Raw genomic sequence first — 12,928 nt, 5'->3', positions numbered from 1 at the left:
AGAACTACATATCTACAAACACAATAATGAATATATATTGGTTTATTAACATAAGGATTGGTAGCCAAGTAAATTAGTTTAAGCAATTCACGACTGAAATGAAATAGCAATATACGTAAATACATATGCTATTTAAGTGGTTTACAGTTTAACTGAAATCATTGTAAGTTGCACTTGTATTAAATTTAAGACTTTTTACCACCTAATAACCACTCCCTAATAAATTGTACAGCATTTCATATATTTAACATCAAGCAATTGTTCATAAATTACTTTGGTTTAATAAAAACACGACTGGCATTTATAAACTGTGGATGTAAACCAAGGGTACAATTAATTATCATTATAATATGAAGTATAATTTTTAATTAGCACCACCAAAACAAACTATAATAGGCATCTTTCTTAATCGCAATTTTCTTGATGATTTTCTCCACAAAAACAAACTTACAAAGCACAATGCATCAGCTGCTACCGTATATCATCAATTAAGTCATAGATTCACATGATTATGGTATTCAAAAGATTGCATAAAATTTCAAAATATATCAAATTCAAAGAAAACTGCAACCTCGCACATACACAGGCACTAGTTATTACAGCGGCTAGCTACAAAGATGTCTGCAGCATTTAAAGGTACACTTTGTCATTAAGTACCCACTACCAGTATATCAAAAATGTCAACAAAGACAGCAAACATGGCAACAGTACGGAAATGTGCAAAAGCTAAAGCAGCATTTTAAATTAACATGAAATTAGAGATAGATTGCACTATAAATATGATTGTAACAACTACTGCATAAAATTATATTAAAATACAAAAAACAATTAAAGGCTGATGCATAGAATAAATTATCGGAAAATAGAATTTTGGGAATTATTGCAATTTCATTTACTGCAACTTTGAAAGAAATTTATTTTGATCGTCATCAGAATATCTTCCCATCATCCTCTTGAACCCTGGATCAAAGGGACTACTGATGTGGACTGTGGCTGGATATCGAATTCCCATCCGCTCTATTTCATAGTTTCCACTTAAAATAAACTTGTCAGTGATCGAAGGTGACTTCACATACCTAAATAATTGCAGTAAAAGCTATTACATAAAGTACAATGGCCAGATGCATTAATAGTATTGAGGACATAATCCAGCTAAGTATTCTTACCCAAACCCAATATTGCAACCTAAAGCATATGCGTAGTCAGCAGTACTAAGGTAACCAACTATCTCATCGTTTCGCCAGACGGCCTCGTGACCATAAAGTGGTACGTCCCTAAAGAAAACAGCACCAATACCGTTTCATACATGTTAAATTACAGTAGGTTAAATGTAAAGATTGAACATCATCCTTATTTTCTAACAAAAGTGCTTACATATCAACAGTGAAACAAGCCTGTTTTTTGTTCAGTGGGCTCGACTCTAGTTCTTGAACTGCTTTACTTCCAATGTAGAGAGATGTTTTGTCACAAAGTTTTGTGAGCCTGGCCTCAACGGGATTATCTCCTCTGCAAATGGTGTCGGGCCAATGATGAAAACCTAACAATAGGAGTAATATCCTAATCTTCTTTTCTTATAAAGTGAATAACCAGAATAGCATAAAAATGGATTTTTTTAACATTCGGCATAAATATTGCCAAAACTAAATGTTCAAAGTATTCCAGCATCCCGGCTATAAATATCAATAAATTACAAATCTTAAAAAGAAAATTTAAAAAAGTACCAATTTCTGTGCTAAGCGAATCCAATGCTCTGTAACCAGCTGGACGGACTCCATGTTTGTCAGCATCTTGCATGATGGCTTCATACACAGCCTTGGCATGCTTGCTGTCACAATGACATTCAAAGCCAAGTTCTCCAACAAACGACAACCTAATCCAAGTCAAGCAACCAGTATTAGAAGATAAGATTTAGTAGAAGTGAAAACGAACAAACAAAAAAAAATATTCAAAGAAACGTAAGTTAGTCATGCAGGATACCTTCCAACCATCACTGGCTTGTCTGCCACATGAGCTTCTTTCCAATCTCCATATTTGAGATCTTTCAGTGATATAGCACTGACCAACGGCTGCAAAATGTTGACACTAACAGGAAACAATAATATACGGGGACCATCAACTTTGTTACTTTTACTATGCTATTCCGACTGCAATGGAGTTCAAGAAAGTTTATTTAACACAAACTGGCACTGTAATGATATTACCATAGTGAAAAGCAAAAGATAAAATTGTGACATTTTTTGACATGATTTAGTATAAAGTGCATGCTTTGACCAATCCTTGTGTAACTTTGTCGTACTTGCATACTGTATGTTACTTGCATTAGATTTATCTAAAGAAAGATGTTTTTCTTGCACGCTCAAGGGGCTATGTTTCAATTGTTAAGTCTTTTCTACAACTGTAGCAGAATAATAAAGTTCAACCTTTTCGGGCCCTGGATGCTCAAAATAGCTCGATCATCAGTGACATTTTCAATACTGCACTTCAAAGATTCATCTTGCAGAACTTGTTGCATGTGTGCTTGGAAGTATAACTCACCAGATGATGCGGCAGTGATGTAATACGCAGGATCTTTATAACAAAATGATTCTTTTGTCCTTAATAATTTTTCATTACTGTAATTATTTTTACTATAAAATAAATGTGAAAAACGTTAAAAACATTTAGAAAACAACACAATAGCAATAAAAGGCTTTAGTAAGCACTTTTTTATACTGGTGTACCTCCACTGTTGTTCCGGATACGAGTACACACCACGTCACTTTCAATTCCTCCAGCTTTGTTCAACATCAACGCATAAACAAATCGACCATCAGGGTATCTTGTCATGTCACGTGACAGCAATCTCTTGATAGCTTTTTCAGCATCAGGCCCAGTCAAGTAATATTTTGCCATATATGACAAATCAAACACAGCAGCTGATGTTCGGCATTTTAAACATTCCTGTCCGATCTAAACAACAGTTTTTAGAAACATCTCCATGCAATAATAGAGGCAAGGATTATAATGTCCAACATGGCTAATAAAAACGCTACTGCATTTTTATCTAATAACTTCGTTACGTTTTGATTGCATAAGATCATTGAAAAATATCTCCAACTACTTACAAGGTGATGACTCTGCTCTGCAAAGTTATAAGTGCAATCTTTTAAGACTTCATTTTGATATCCCGAGTTGTGTTTGTCGAAGCCGTAACTTCCATAGAAGTCATACTCAGGCACAGAGAGATTTGAATCAGGCAACCCCTCTCCATCTTTCACATAATAAGCTGGACGTTCAAAACCACCTCGACAACCAAATAAAGCACCTCGACTAGCATGACACTAAATGGTAAAGAGATAAAGAAATCTTCAAGCATATTTGGAGTCCTATAATATTCAAATAATACCAAGCGGACAAATTCACAAAAATAAGAGTCAACACCTGGTGTTATTGATCCGGTATCAATATACATATTGTAACAATTGATTTATGATACTTGAAAACTCAATATTAATCCATGACAAAGAGAAAAGTCTTTTGGCCATATCTGAAGGAAACGCCTAATTTGCATTGAGTTACCTAAAGCTTTAATTATTTTGTACTGGAGATAAACAAGTTTTGAATAACAATTTGATTACAGTGCACATGCTAGCATGCAAACTTTCCAAAAAACAGTCAACAATTTTGGATACGTGTTTCCGATACTTCACAACATTGTTGGGTTTGGTAGTTAAACCTCGTTCATTATTTAATTCTTCAGTTATTCCACAAATGTTGTTTTAAGAACTAAACATCACCTCAATGTTTTTACACTGTAAGTAATGAACTATTCCATAAATAAGTTTGACTGTACGAAGCAAGTATAACGACCTCATGTAGTATTCCCGTTCTTTGGTTCCTACCACTGAGGTTCTGGTCATGCTTATAAACAAGCTTAAATCTTTTAGCAAACTTCTCGTGACACCTTTCCCAGAGCCACTTGTTATAGTTGCTAAAGTGCGTTTGATATCGTCTAAAGAAAAAACAAAAAATAACTTTTACAAATAAACCGAAAGGAAACTGACAGCACGAGACTTGTAAGAAGCAAATTTGTGCATAAAAAGAACAAAAAATATTTGCAATCATACAAACCAAGTTGCAACATCCAACAAACATTAGAGTAAGTTTTCCTTTGCAAGCCGTACTTTTAAAGCTAAACACATCTCAGTGTCCAAGCCACACCTGATATCACAATTTATCAAATCAAACTCAGGTCTTCCATGATAGACCCAGTGAGCTAGTTGTCTGCCAGCTCCACCACCAGTCATCATCCCAGCACTGTTGAATGCGCTCCCAACAAAGAAACCTCGAACCTCAACAGATTCTCCCATGTTGGGTTTGGAATCAATTGTAAAAGATTCTGCAGAAGTATGTTAATGATTAACGATCTCTACCAAGATGACAAATGCTAAAACATTAGTGTGGTTTAAGGAACTGTTAGCAAGGTTTTAGCATTTGCAAGGGAGATAGATAAGTTAGAAATTAAACTAATTTATTATTTTCCAAGGTTTGCGTCAAGTGTAACGTCATGAAACCCCATTTCTGAGCATTACATCAGTTTTTGTGCTAAAAAAAGCAGTTAAGGGCGAAGCGGTAAACACAATACAATAATGTAACCTTTACCTGGGCCACAAACAGTTGATCTAATTCCAACATTTGCAATTGCTGGTATTCGATTGATTGCACCTGTTATGTGTTCATCAAAAACTTCCCAATCTAGATCATACAAGCCAAAAGAGAAATCTTTGGGCAACTGGAAAACAAAATGAGCTCATTCACAACCAAGCTATTTAATGTGGTTTATTTTTTCTACACTGAATGTAAAGCATCACATTCATATGATGAGATGTATAACTATTGTTTCCAAATTCATGAAATTATGACCATATATACACCTTTTATGCGACAATGTGTATTGCTTTCAATCAACTTTAACTTTTCACTTTAAGTTTAAGTTTAAGGTGCCTTAAAACGTTTTCTAGGAGCCATAGCATGTCAAATAGTGAGTTGTTCTTAAAAAGACACCATTAAAAATAATTTGGTTAGTGCAAATAGCTTGTCTGCTTGTTGGAGTCTGCACCTCTGCTAGATAAGAGGTAACACAATAGAAAGAGATAAGGAAGTTAGTCTTGCTGATAAAGATTTGATAGTTCAGGTGGAAGATGCAACAACGTTATAGAATGGAAGCAAAAAGTAGACAAAAACGTACAGAAATGGTTGCTGGATGTAAACAAAAATACGAGTAAAACAAGTCAAAAGACAAGCCAAAGTGCTTAAAAAATAGTTTTGCAAACATAACAGCACAAAGTTTCAGTATATTTAATCATGTAATGTGGAGCAATATTTCATAGTGGCTGTCTTTTTTGTGAAATATAACCAGTAAAATATGTTTAATATTTTTAAGTGATTAGAAATCGCTTAAGTCTATTGCGTTACAATTGAAACACGATGCATTTTATCATTGCTAACTTGAAATTAGAAAATCGTGATTATCTCAAAACCTTGATGTGCAAGCAAAAATATGAAAAAATTCGTAAAAGCAACATCAAAAAACTATTTAGAAGCACATAAAGTTAATTATTATTATCAATTAAATTAATATTATCATATTTTGTGTTATCATACATAACACAGGTATATTATATACAAGACAGAAGAATATACTAACGTTTTCCACAAGATGAGGGCTAGTTTCATAACCTCCAAAAAGAAGAGCATCACCTTGTGGTTTAATATAAACTGTCGCCTGGTCCCTCACCATAGGTGTGTTTCGAATACCTGGAATGCCTTCGGTGACAACGTAGGCATGCTTAAATGTTAATTGGGGTATTCTCACACCAACCATCTAAACAAACAAAATAACTTATGAAATCAAGCTCACGATACAAAGGAACATTTCACTTTCTTTGCATCAATACCTGGCCGATATAAGGAGCCCAGGCACCAGTACAATTAACGACAATGTTAGTTTTGATTGTACCCTGGTCTGTAACCACAGATGTGACCTTTCTCATTCCAAGATCATTTTCAGCAGTAGTGATGTCAATCACATTGCAATTTTCAAAAACCTTTTTAACAAAATTCAACACCTTACTACAAACATAAAACAACTCTAAACCTTACCAAAATCTAACACTATTAACCAAAACTAGATTAATAGCAGCTAAGATGGTCACATACTCAGCTGTTTTATGTGCAAGTTAAAATTATGAGAAAATGATAAATGCCTGTACACATAATTATTCAAACCTTGGCTCCATGTTTTTGAGCAACTTTCAAATATGCCATACAATAAGTAGCTGGATCCATGGTGCCATCTCCAGGGGAATAAACTGCTCCATAAACATCATCTACATTGAGAAGAGGATGAATGTCAAGAATCTCATGTTGCTTCAGTTGGTATATCTCAACACCACACGTCTTTGCAAGCTGATCAAATAAAAATAATGCTTATTAGCAGCATATACCATTGAACTATACAGACGGTTAGTGAGGATAGAAGGAAAGATACAAAGAAAAAATTTAATAAGTACTGTATTAAAGTGGAAGATATTATGGATGCAAAAACTTACAGTGGCACTTTGCATCATATCCGAAAGGCCATCAGAAGTTTTGGCAGTGGATAAAGTGCCAGTTTTCAACCATCCTGCATCTTCACCGGTTTCTTTGGGAAGAATTTCACTGATAAGTTCCCTGGTCTGCAAATGCATCAGGGTTTCTGTTTCACTTGGACGATAACTCCACAGTATCCCTAAATTGTTTATTACTATCATTGGCATTTCAATATCAAAATTGAAGTTATGAAACTACAAATAAAACAACTCTACCAACCAGCTGTGTGCCAAGTAGTGCCCGAAGTAATCTTATCCTTCTCCAAAAGAACCACTTTTGAGCCATAGAGTTTTGACAAGTGATAAGCAGTGCTACAACCAACACTACCAGCACCAATCACTACCACGTCTGCTTCAGATGGAAGCTTTGCATTTGGCGTTGATGATTTCTTTGTTTTATGAATTGAGCTTTCATATGGTACATCATTTATGGTACCATTGCCTCCACGTAACACAGAATAAGCACGTTTGAATGAATTTAAACAATATGGTTTTGAGCGGCATAACCTTGACATCTTACTGATCCACAGCACATTCTGCATCCTTAGTGTTTCAGCTAACTCCAACACTTGACACACACCAACAGATCTTTAGTTATGAGTGAAAATAAATTCGACTTACTGCCTTGAGTGAATAAGTGGGAGAGCTAACAAGAATTTAACTTCAAAAGCAAATTGTAGCTAATTGCAGAAGCAAAGGTATAAATTTACCACCATTTGAATATTTAACACACTGTCATACACTGTTTATCATTTAGAAAACTACCTTTCTATGACAATAAGTTAGTATCATGTGCCATATTTAGACTGAGTTTTGTATTGCAGATATTTCAACCTGAATTCTTTCAAAATTTCTGCGAGTTTTAAAGGGTCTGTTAAGCATTGTTTGCTATCCAATAAAGAAGCTATCAAAAACAGGAAAAATCACAAAGATATATTAACTGGCATGTATTCATTCTTTGCATTATTGTGAAGTTTTAAGCACATTCAATAAATCCAACCAGTCATCTATTTTCTTAAAGCTTGTTTTTATATATATCTTGGAGACACAAAATTACTATACTATAGATAAAACAAACAGTTTCACAATTGGTATTTGTAGGACAATACTAAAAATATAAGGGCTTAATTGTTACAATATATGAACTACTTAGGTCTCAAAAAGCGAAACTACTACGCAAGATATACGACACACTGAATTAATAAGTATATATATTTGGATTTAGCGTTTTCTAAATGCTACAACAATAGTAATGGTTTTAAACATTCAATTATCAAATTATATATTATGTAATTATGTTGTTATATTTAGCATAAAAGCTATGCAGAAACGTTCTATTAATCTTGTAAACAAATTGTTAATGATCGACATCAAAATTACTAGTTGTATCAAACTGTCACATCAATGGAACAAAATTGAATAAATATAAAATTACCATATGTACTAAACATAACAAATGTGTCAAACAACAATTGCCTCAGTAGGCAGATACTTCTTGGCAAAAGTGAAATTATTATATAGTTCATTGAAATTGGGTTGTCAAACTGCTGTCCTTGCCATACATACATGTATGATATATCCAAATAACGCATTTGAAAAACATTTAGCTTTGTTGATATGGTGGCAGGCCAAACAGTTCTGGCTTAAATTCTTCTAAGCTGTTAAGAACCAATGTTGATTTTGTTGTCAAATCACGTGGTATGTTTGGGTCTGGGACCATGACAACCTGCATGTCTGCTGCAATGCCAGATTCGACTCCATTAGGAGAATCTTCAAACACAAGTATGCTTCCCGCAGATGGAACAGGATCAAAACGACTTCTTGCTACATTATAAGGGTCAGGATGAGGTTTACTTTGCTTCACGTCCTCATCGCTTCCACACAAGACAACAGGAGAAAATATTGAGAAGGTTTCTCTGTGGTGGGTTGTTTTGGCAAGATAACCCTCTCGTGTTGAACCTGAACAAATCCCCATCGGAACATTGTGACTTTTCAAGTGAGAAATCAGTTTCTCAGCACCAGGCATTAGCTTTGCTTGAGTAAAAAGACTTTCCAATTGATCATGCAGCTGCTCCATCCATTGGTCAACAGTTAAAGGAAGATCTAAAGCATCGATTACATACCGGGCACCATCCTGTGCCTTCTTTCCCATGCAACGTATTTTAATATCCCAGGTATAAGATTTTCCATGCGGTCTGCACATGTTTTGAAAAGCTATTGTGTACAATTCCTCCGTATTTAAAAGCAATCCATCCATGTCAAATATAATATGGGTGACATGCTGATACATTGTCCTGATATTACTGTATTAACCTGAAACTAACCTTTAAGTTATTACACTTTGTGTTAGGTTTGAACGCTAAACAATAAAATAAAAGTAGTTTTACATCACACTCTATACATGATTAAAGAAAATGCAAAACACAGTAATACTACACAGCATCTTTCCCTCTCATTTCATTGGGTCCACTAGCCAGCCTAAACCCTAGTCTATATGTTGCCATAACAACAACATGAGAAACCAAACAAAAATTGTTGATATAAGTGCACATACTGGTATTCCTCGAAAATACAACAGCACTACTAGCCAACTTCAAACCCAGACAAGTTAACTTGCCCAAGTGGTTGCCTTAAGTGTCTGTAACAAAATTTAACCACTACAAGATAAGTGTCAATTAAATTACTCCTTATGGTATCATACAGGTTATCAAACCGGTTTTGCATACTACTGTTTCAATGCAGGTGTTCATTAAAACGATAACGAAAAATAGCTCAAAAATATTGTCTATCAAAATGCTTAGCCCATAGGGCAACTACAACATAGTCTATTATATTATTACTACAATAGTTCACACAAGGTGGCTATTTCACAGGCAGACTACATTGTTTGAGGTGGGCAGTTGGATTGGCAGAAAAAAATACACAGCTTGTTAAATTGGGCCTGGGCAGAAATTACAAAAATAAATTGAAATTGAAATTCATTGAAATCAACATAAAAATACAATTTTCTTTTTATGGTTGTTTGGTAAAGTATATACTGAATGTGTTTTCTATTACAGGTAAATGCTGTAGTTGAGCAAACAGAAATACCCTTTAGCTGTACCGATAAGCAAAAGCTTCAGCTGAATTGCAAGTTGCAACGATCCACAATTTCCAATTTGTCATAATTTATGTGTGCAAAAGTGAGTTAATTTAAGCATGCCACTCACTAAGAACCACGTTGTACTCAACTGGAATAGTATTACTATTCAAAATCAACATGATATTGAGAAAATGTAGTAAGAGCGTCAAATAAATGACAAAGGAGGCAGGCTCACTTTTATTCAAAAACAAACATTAAACATGCCAAATGAAACTGTAAGTTGTATTGTTACAATCACAAGTAAAAATTACCGAAGCTGACACTCTATTATCAAAATTTGATGACATCACTATTCTGCATTATGATAAGTTTCATATCTTCTTGAACAGAAAACGTAAAAAACTCTTATTTTGTTCAATTCAAAAACTTGATTTTGTTTTGAAGCATAAAGTATATCATTTGATAAAGGTCTTTTATTAGGCTGCCAGAAATATTTCTGTCTTCATATTGCACAAAGATCTCTTTCTGAATTGGTGTACAGCAACCATATGCTTCATAGTTTCCAATACTCATTTAAAATTAGTTTTAACAGCATTTCTTAACCAATATTGTTTAAAACCCCAAAGTTGTTTGAAAAACAGTTTGACAGAATGGCCGTAGAAAATATCATTAATTATATGCTGTTTAATGACAGCATTAGCTGTTGTTGTTTATAAGTAAAATGTTCACATGACCAGGGTTTTTTTTAAGGTTTGGTTTGGGTGACCGCTAAGTACTTTTAAGAGACCGCAAGTGTTTCATTTAAATACCAAAAAATAGCCTGTAGTTGCAAGTCCAAATTTTGGGAAACCGCTGGAGAAATTTGGGGGACCGTTTCGGTCCCCCAAAACACCTTAAAAAAAACACTGCACATGACTATTAGGACAATTGCGGTGACTGGTAGACCACATTTGGGCTTTATCCCATGGTTTGCATAACACAGAAAGTATCAGGTGGAACTTCTACAACATTACTTTCAAAACCACTTTGGCGCAAGAATGACACCAGTTCAATAGTTAACTGAAGTAAATAAACTTTTGCCTCGGTACAATTTTCCTCAACATTTTGTTTCACTTGTAACATAAAATCACATCATTTTAGGTTACAAAAAACAATATTTTCAAAAACAGAGCTGTGTAAAAATAACTTAACTTGTTCCTATAATCAATTAAAAAAAAATTGTGTAAATCAATTAAAACAGTGAAGACAACTCCAGTATTGACTACGGTGAAATTTTACACAGTTAGCAAAGTGTTCAACAGTGATTTTTATGTAGTTGTATGATACACTTCTGGATACAACTTGTATCCAGAAGTGGACAGTCGGTACTTTGAAAATACCGTCGGTAACGGAACCGGTACTTGGCAAAAAATGTACCGACGGTTCCGGCATTCGATAGTACCGAATCGGTACTACTTTTAAAAAGTAGTCCGGTAGTTTGTTTTTTTCGGTAGATGTATTTTTGAAAACATATTTTATAAAATTTTGAAATAATCACTTGAAAAGTACCAAGTACCGATTGAAATTTCTTGAAAAAAGTAATTCGGTACAGAGATTCGGTAATTTTTTCAAAAGTACCGACGACATCGATACTGAAAAAGTACAGCAGTATGGTAATCAATGTTCCCTCTAAGCTGCGCACGTGCGCAAATGCGCACTGCCTATACGGTCTCCGCGCACAGAAAATCTGTGCTGCGCACAAGAAAAAAATCCAACCTGAATTGAAAATAAAATAAACGCATAATAATGGCCACAGTGCGCACGTGGCACGTCTGATGTTGCTCACAGTGGTCCAAGGGACCGCTCAGGGAGTTAGTGTGTTTGCTCAGACTCGTGAAAAATTAGAGGGAACGTTGATGGTAATTCAGTATTATAGTACCATGACACTGCCCACCTATGGTTATATCGAAAATATGTGAACCGAGTTTGATTCCCAGCTGTGCTAGCATCGTAATGCATCCATGAGCAGTTAAATATGAACAACACGAGTCTCTTGCACTTTTCAACTCTTTGACTCCAGTTTGAAGGACAAAATGAAAAAAATACAGGAGTTGATAAAACAGAAATAGTAAATAATAATTTCTCAATACCTGATCTTGATATGGGAATGCAAAAGTAAAGAAAACGTCAACAATGCTTGCTTCTGTTCAGCAGTCTTGATGAATAGTTCCAAATTAAGACTATAACAATTTAAACAAATGTGTCTATCCAACCAAATGAAACTTGCACAAGAAACAAGCTCGGTAAACAAGGCTCAGGTGATGAGGAATTATCATGCCAATCAGCCAGACTGCAGAGTATGCACACCTAAGATTTTTTTACAAAAAAAAAGAAACTAACTTTTGCTCCAATTTATGCTGCAAAATTAGTGTTTAAAACCGATATGTCTAAAAAAAATCCCGATTTCAATCGTATAGAGGGTACCTTGCCTGCACAAACGCCGGCAGCCTTGGGCTAACGTCCCCGGCGAGTCGCAGTGCACAATAGCTGCTTCCTTGCACACCTGCACCAAGTTTTGCTTCTGAACACCCGAGATCTTAGTGAAAACTGTTATACTCTGCAGTCCGGTCAATCAGCTAGTTTAAGTCGAACATAGACTTTCTTTAGTCCGAAGATAAAGATTATGATACTAAACATAAAATTTGCTAATAAGGTTGCTGTTAGTAGCAACTTTTTAGTTACCAAAGAGTTAAAGTTACATTATTACTGACTACCATATATACCGGTATTACAGATGTTTTCATGCTAAATCTTGACTTTAAATTGACGCCTACTGGCCTAATAGAGTAGTACTGGTAGCCTACCCTATACGCACAACCGTAAAAGAGTGGCCTTACAATTGGAACAGGGGTCAACTGCATCCTTGCATGATGGTGCATCTTGACACAATTGTGTTTTGTGTACTTCCATGTACCGGTAATTATTAGACCCTAAAATTAACCTGGACTGGGACGTTGGGGTTGGAAGTGTAACTGCCCTCAACTTTACTGTCAGACTGTCTAGGCCTACTGCCTTGTGCAATGTGAATTGGCTGGCTGATGCATGATAGTGATGAACACTGGCGCGATCGAAATCTTTTCGTTTTCAATATGATGTTGTTCTTTAAGAAGATCTACCACGTCAGCATGTTTATATTGTGATGTTGTAAAAACATCAGGCCAATTTCTAAAAAAAACGT

General features: G+C 35.0%; 2 protein-coding genes across 2 annotated transcripts; both read right to left on the bottom strand.

The window, feature by feature from the left end:
* Nucleotides 1-11: 11 nt before the first annotated feature.
* On the bottom strand, nucleotides 12-7,187 carry LOC143445198 (sarcosine dehydrogenase, mitochondrial-like). Its single transcript, XM_076944125.1, has 16 exons — nucleotides 6,850-7,187; nucleotides 6,591-6,769; nucleotides 6,268-6,447; nucleotides 5,937-6,086; nucleotides 5,687-5,863; nucleotides 4,642-4,771; nucleotides 4,201-4,378; nucleotides 3,850-3,991; nucleotides 3,105-3,320; nucleotides 2,721-2,949; nucleotides 2,421-2,568; nucleotides 1,978-2,082; nucleotides 1,722-1,870; nucleotides 1,375-1,537; nucleotides 1,167-1,274; nucleotides 12-1,076 (listed from the first exon to the last, which is right to left on the bottom strand). Exons 1-16 carry the CDS (start codon nucleotides 7,169-7,171, stop codon nucleotides 893-895), a joined length of 2,760 nt encoding a protein of 919 aa, XP_076800240.1. The 5' UTR covers nucleotides 7,172-7,187; the 3' UTR covers nucleotides 12-892.
* Nucleotides 7,188-7,253: 66 nt separating this feature from the next.
* On the bottom strand, nucleotides 7,254-9,009 carry LOC143445199 (pseudouridine-5'-phosphatase-like). The gene has a single exon (XM_076944127.1). The coding sequence runs from the start codon at nucleotides 8,917-8,919 to the stop codon at nucleotides 8,233-8,235; it is 687 nt and encodes a 228-aa protein (XP_076800242.1). The 5' UTR covers nucleotides 8,920-9,009; the 3' UTR covers nucleotides 7,254-8,232.
* Between the last annotated feature and the right edge of the window lie 3,919 nt (nucleotides 9,010-12,928).

Source organism: Clavelina lepadiformis, chromosome 2, assembly GCF_947623445.1.
Source record: "Clavelina lepadiformis chromosome 2, kaClaLepa1.1, whole genome shotgun sequence".
NCBI classification, from domain to species: domain Eukaryota; kingdom Metazoa; phylum Chordata; class Ascidiacea; order Aplousobranchia; family Clavelinidae; genus Clavelina; species Clavelina lepadiformis.
This window is presented reverse-complemented; position numbering and strand designations above follow the sequence as displayed.

Bases quoted from the DNA above. Each gene is read 5' to 3' on its own strand.
- LOC143445198 (XM_076944125.1), bottom strand. From the start codon at position 7,171: ATGCAGAATGTGCTGTGGATCAGTAAGATGTCAAGGTTATGCCGCTCA. The intron at 2,569-2,720 runs GTACACCAGTAT...TTTGTTATAAAG, and splicing joins TATCCGGAACAACAGTGGAG to ATCCTGCGTATTACATCACT. The intron at 1,077-1,166 runs GTAAGAATACTT...GCAATTATTTAG, and splicing joins GGTTGCAATATTGGGTTTGG to GTATGTGAAGTCACCTTCGA.
- LOC143445199 (XM_076944127.1), bottom strand. From the start codon at position 8,919: ATGTATCAGCATGTCACCCATATTATATTTGACATGGATGGATTGCTT.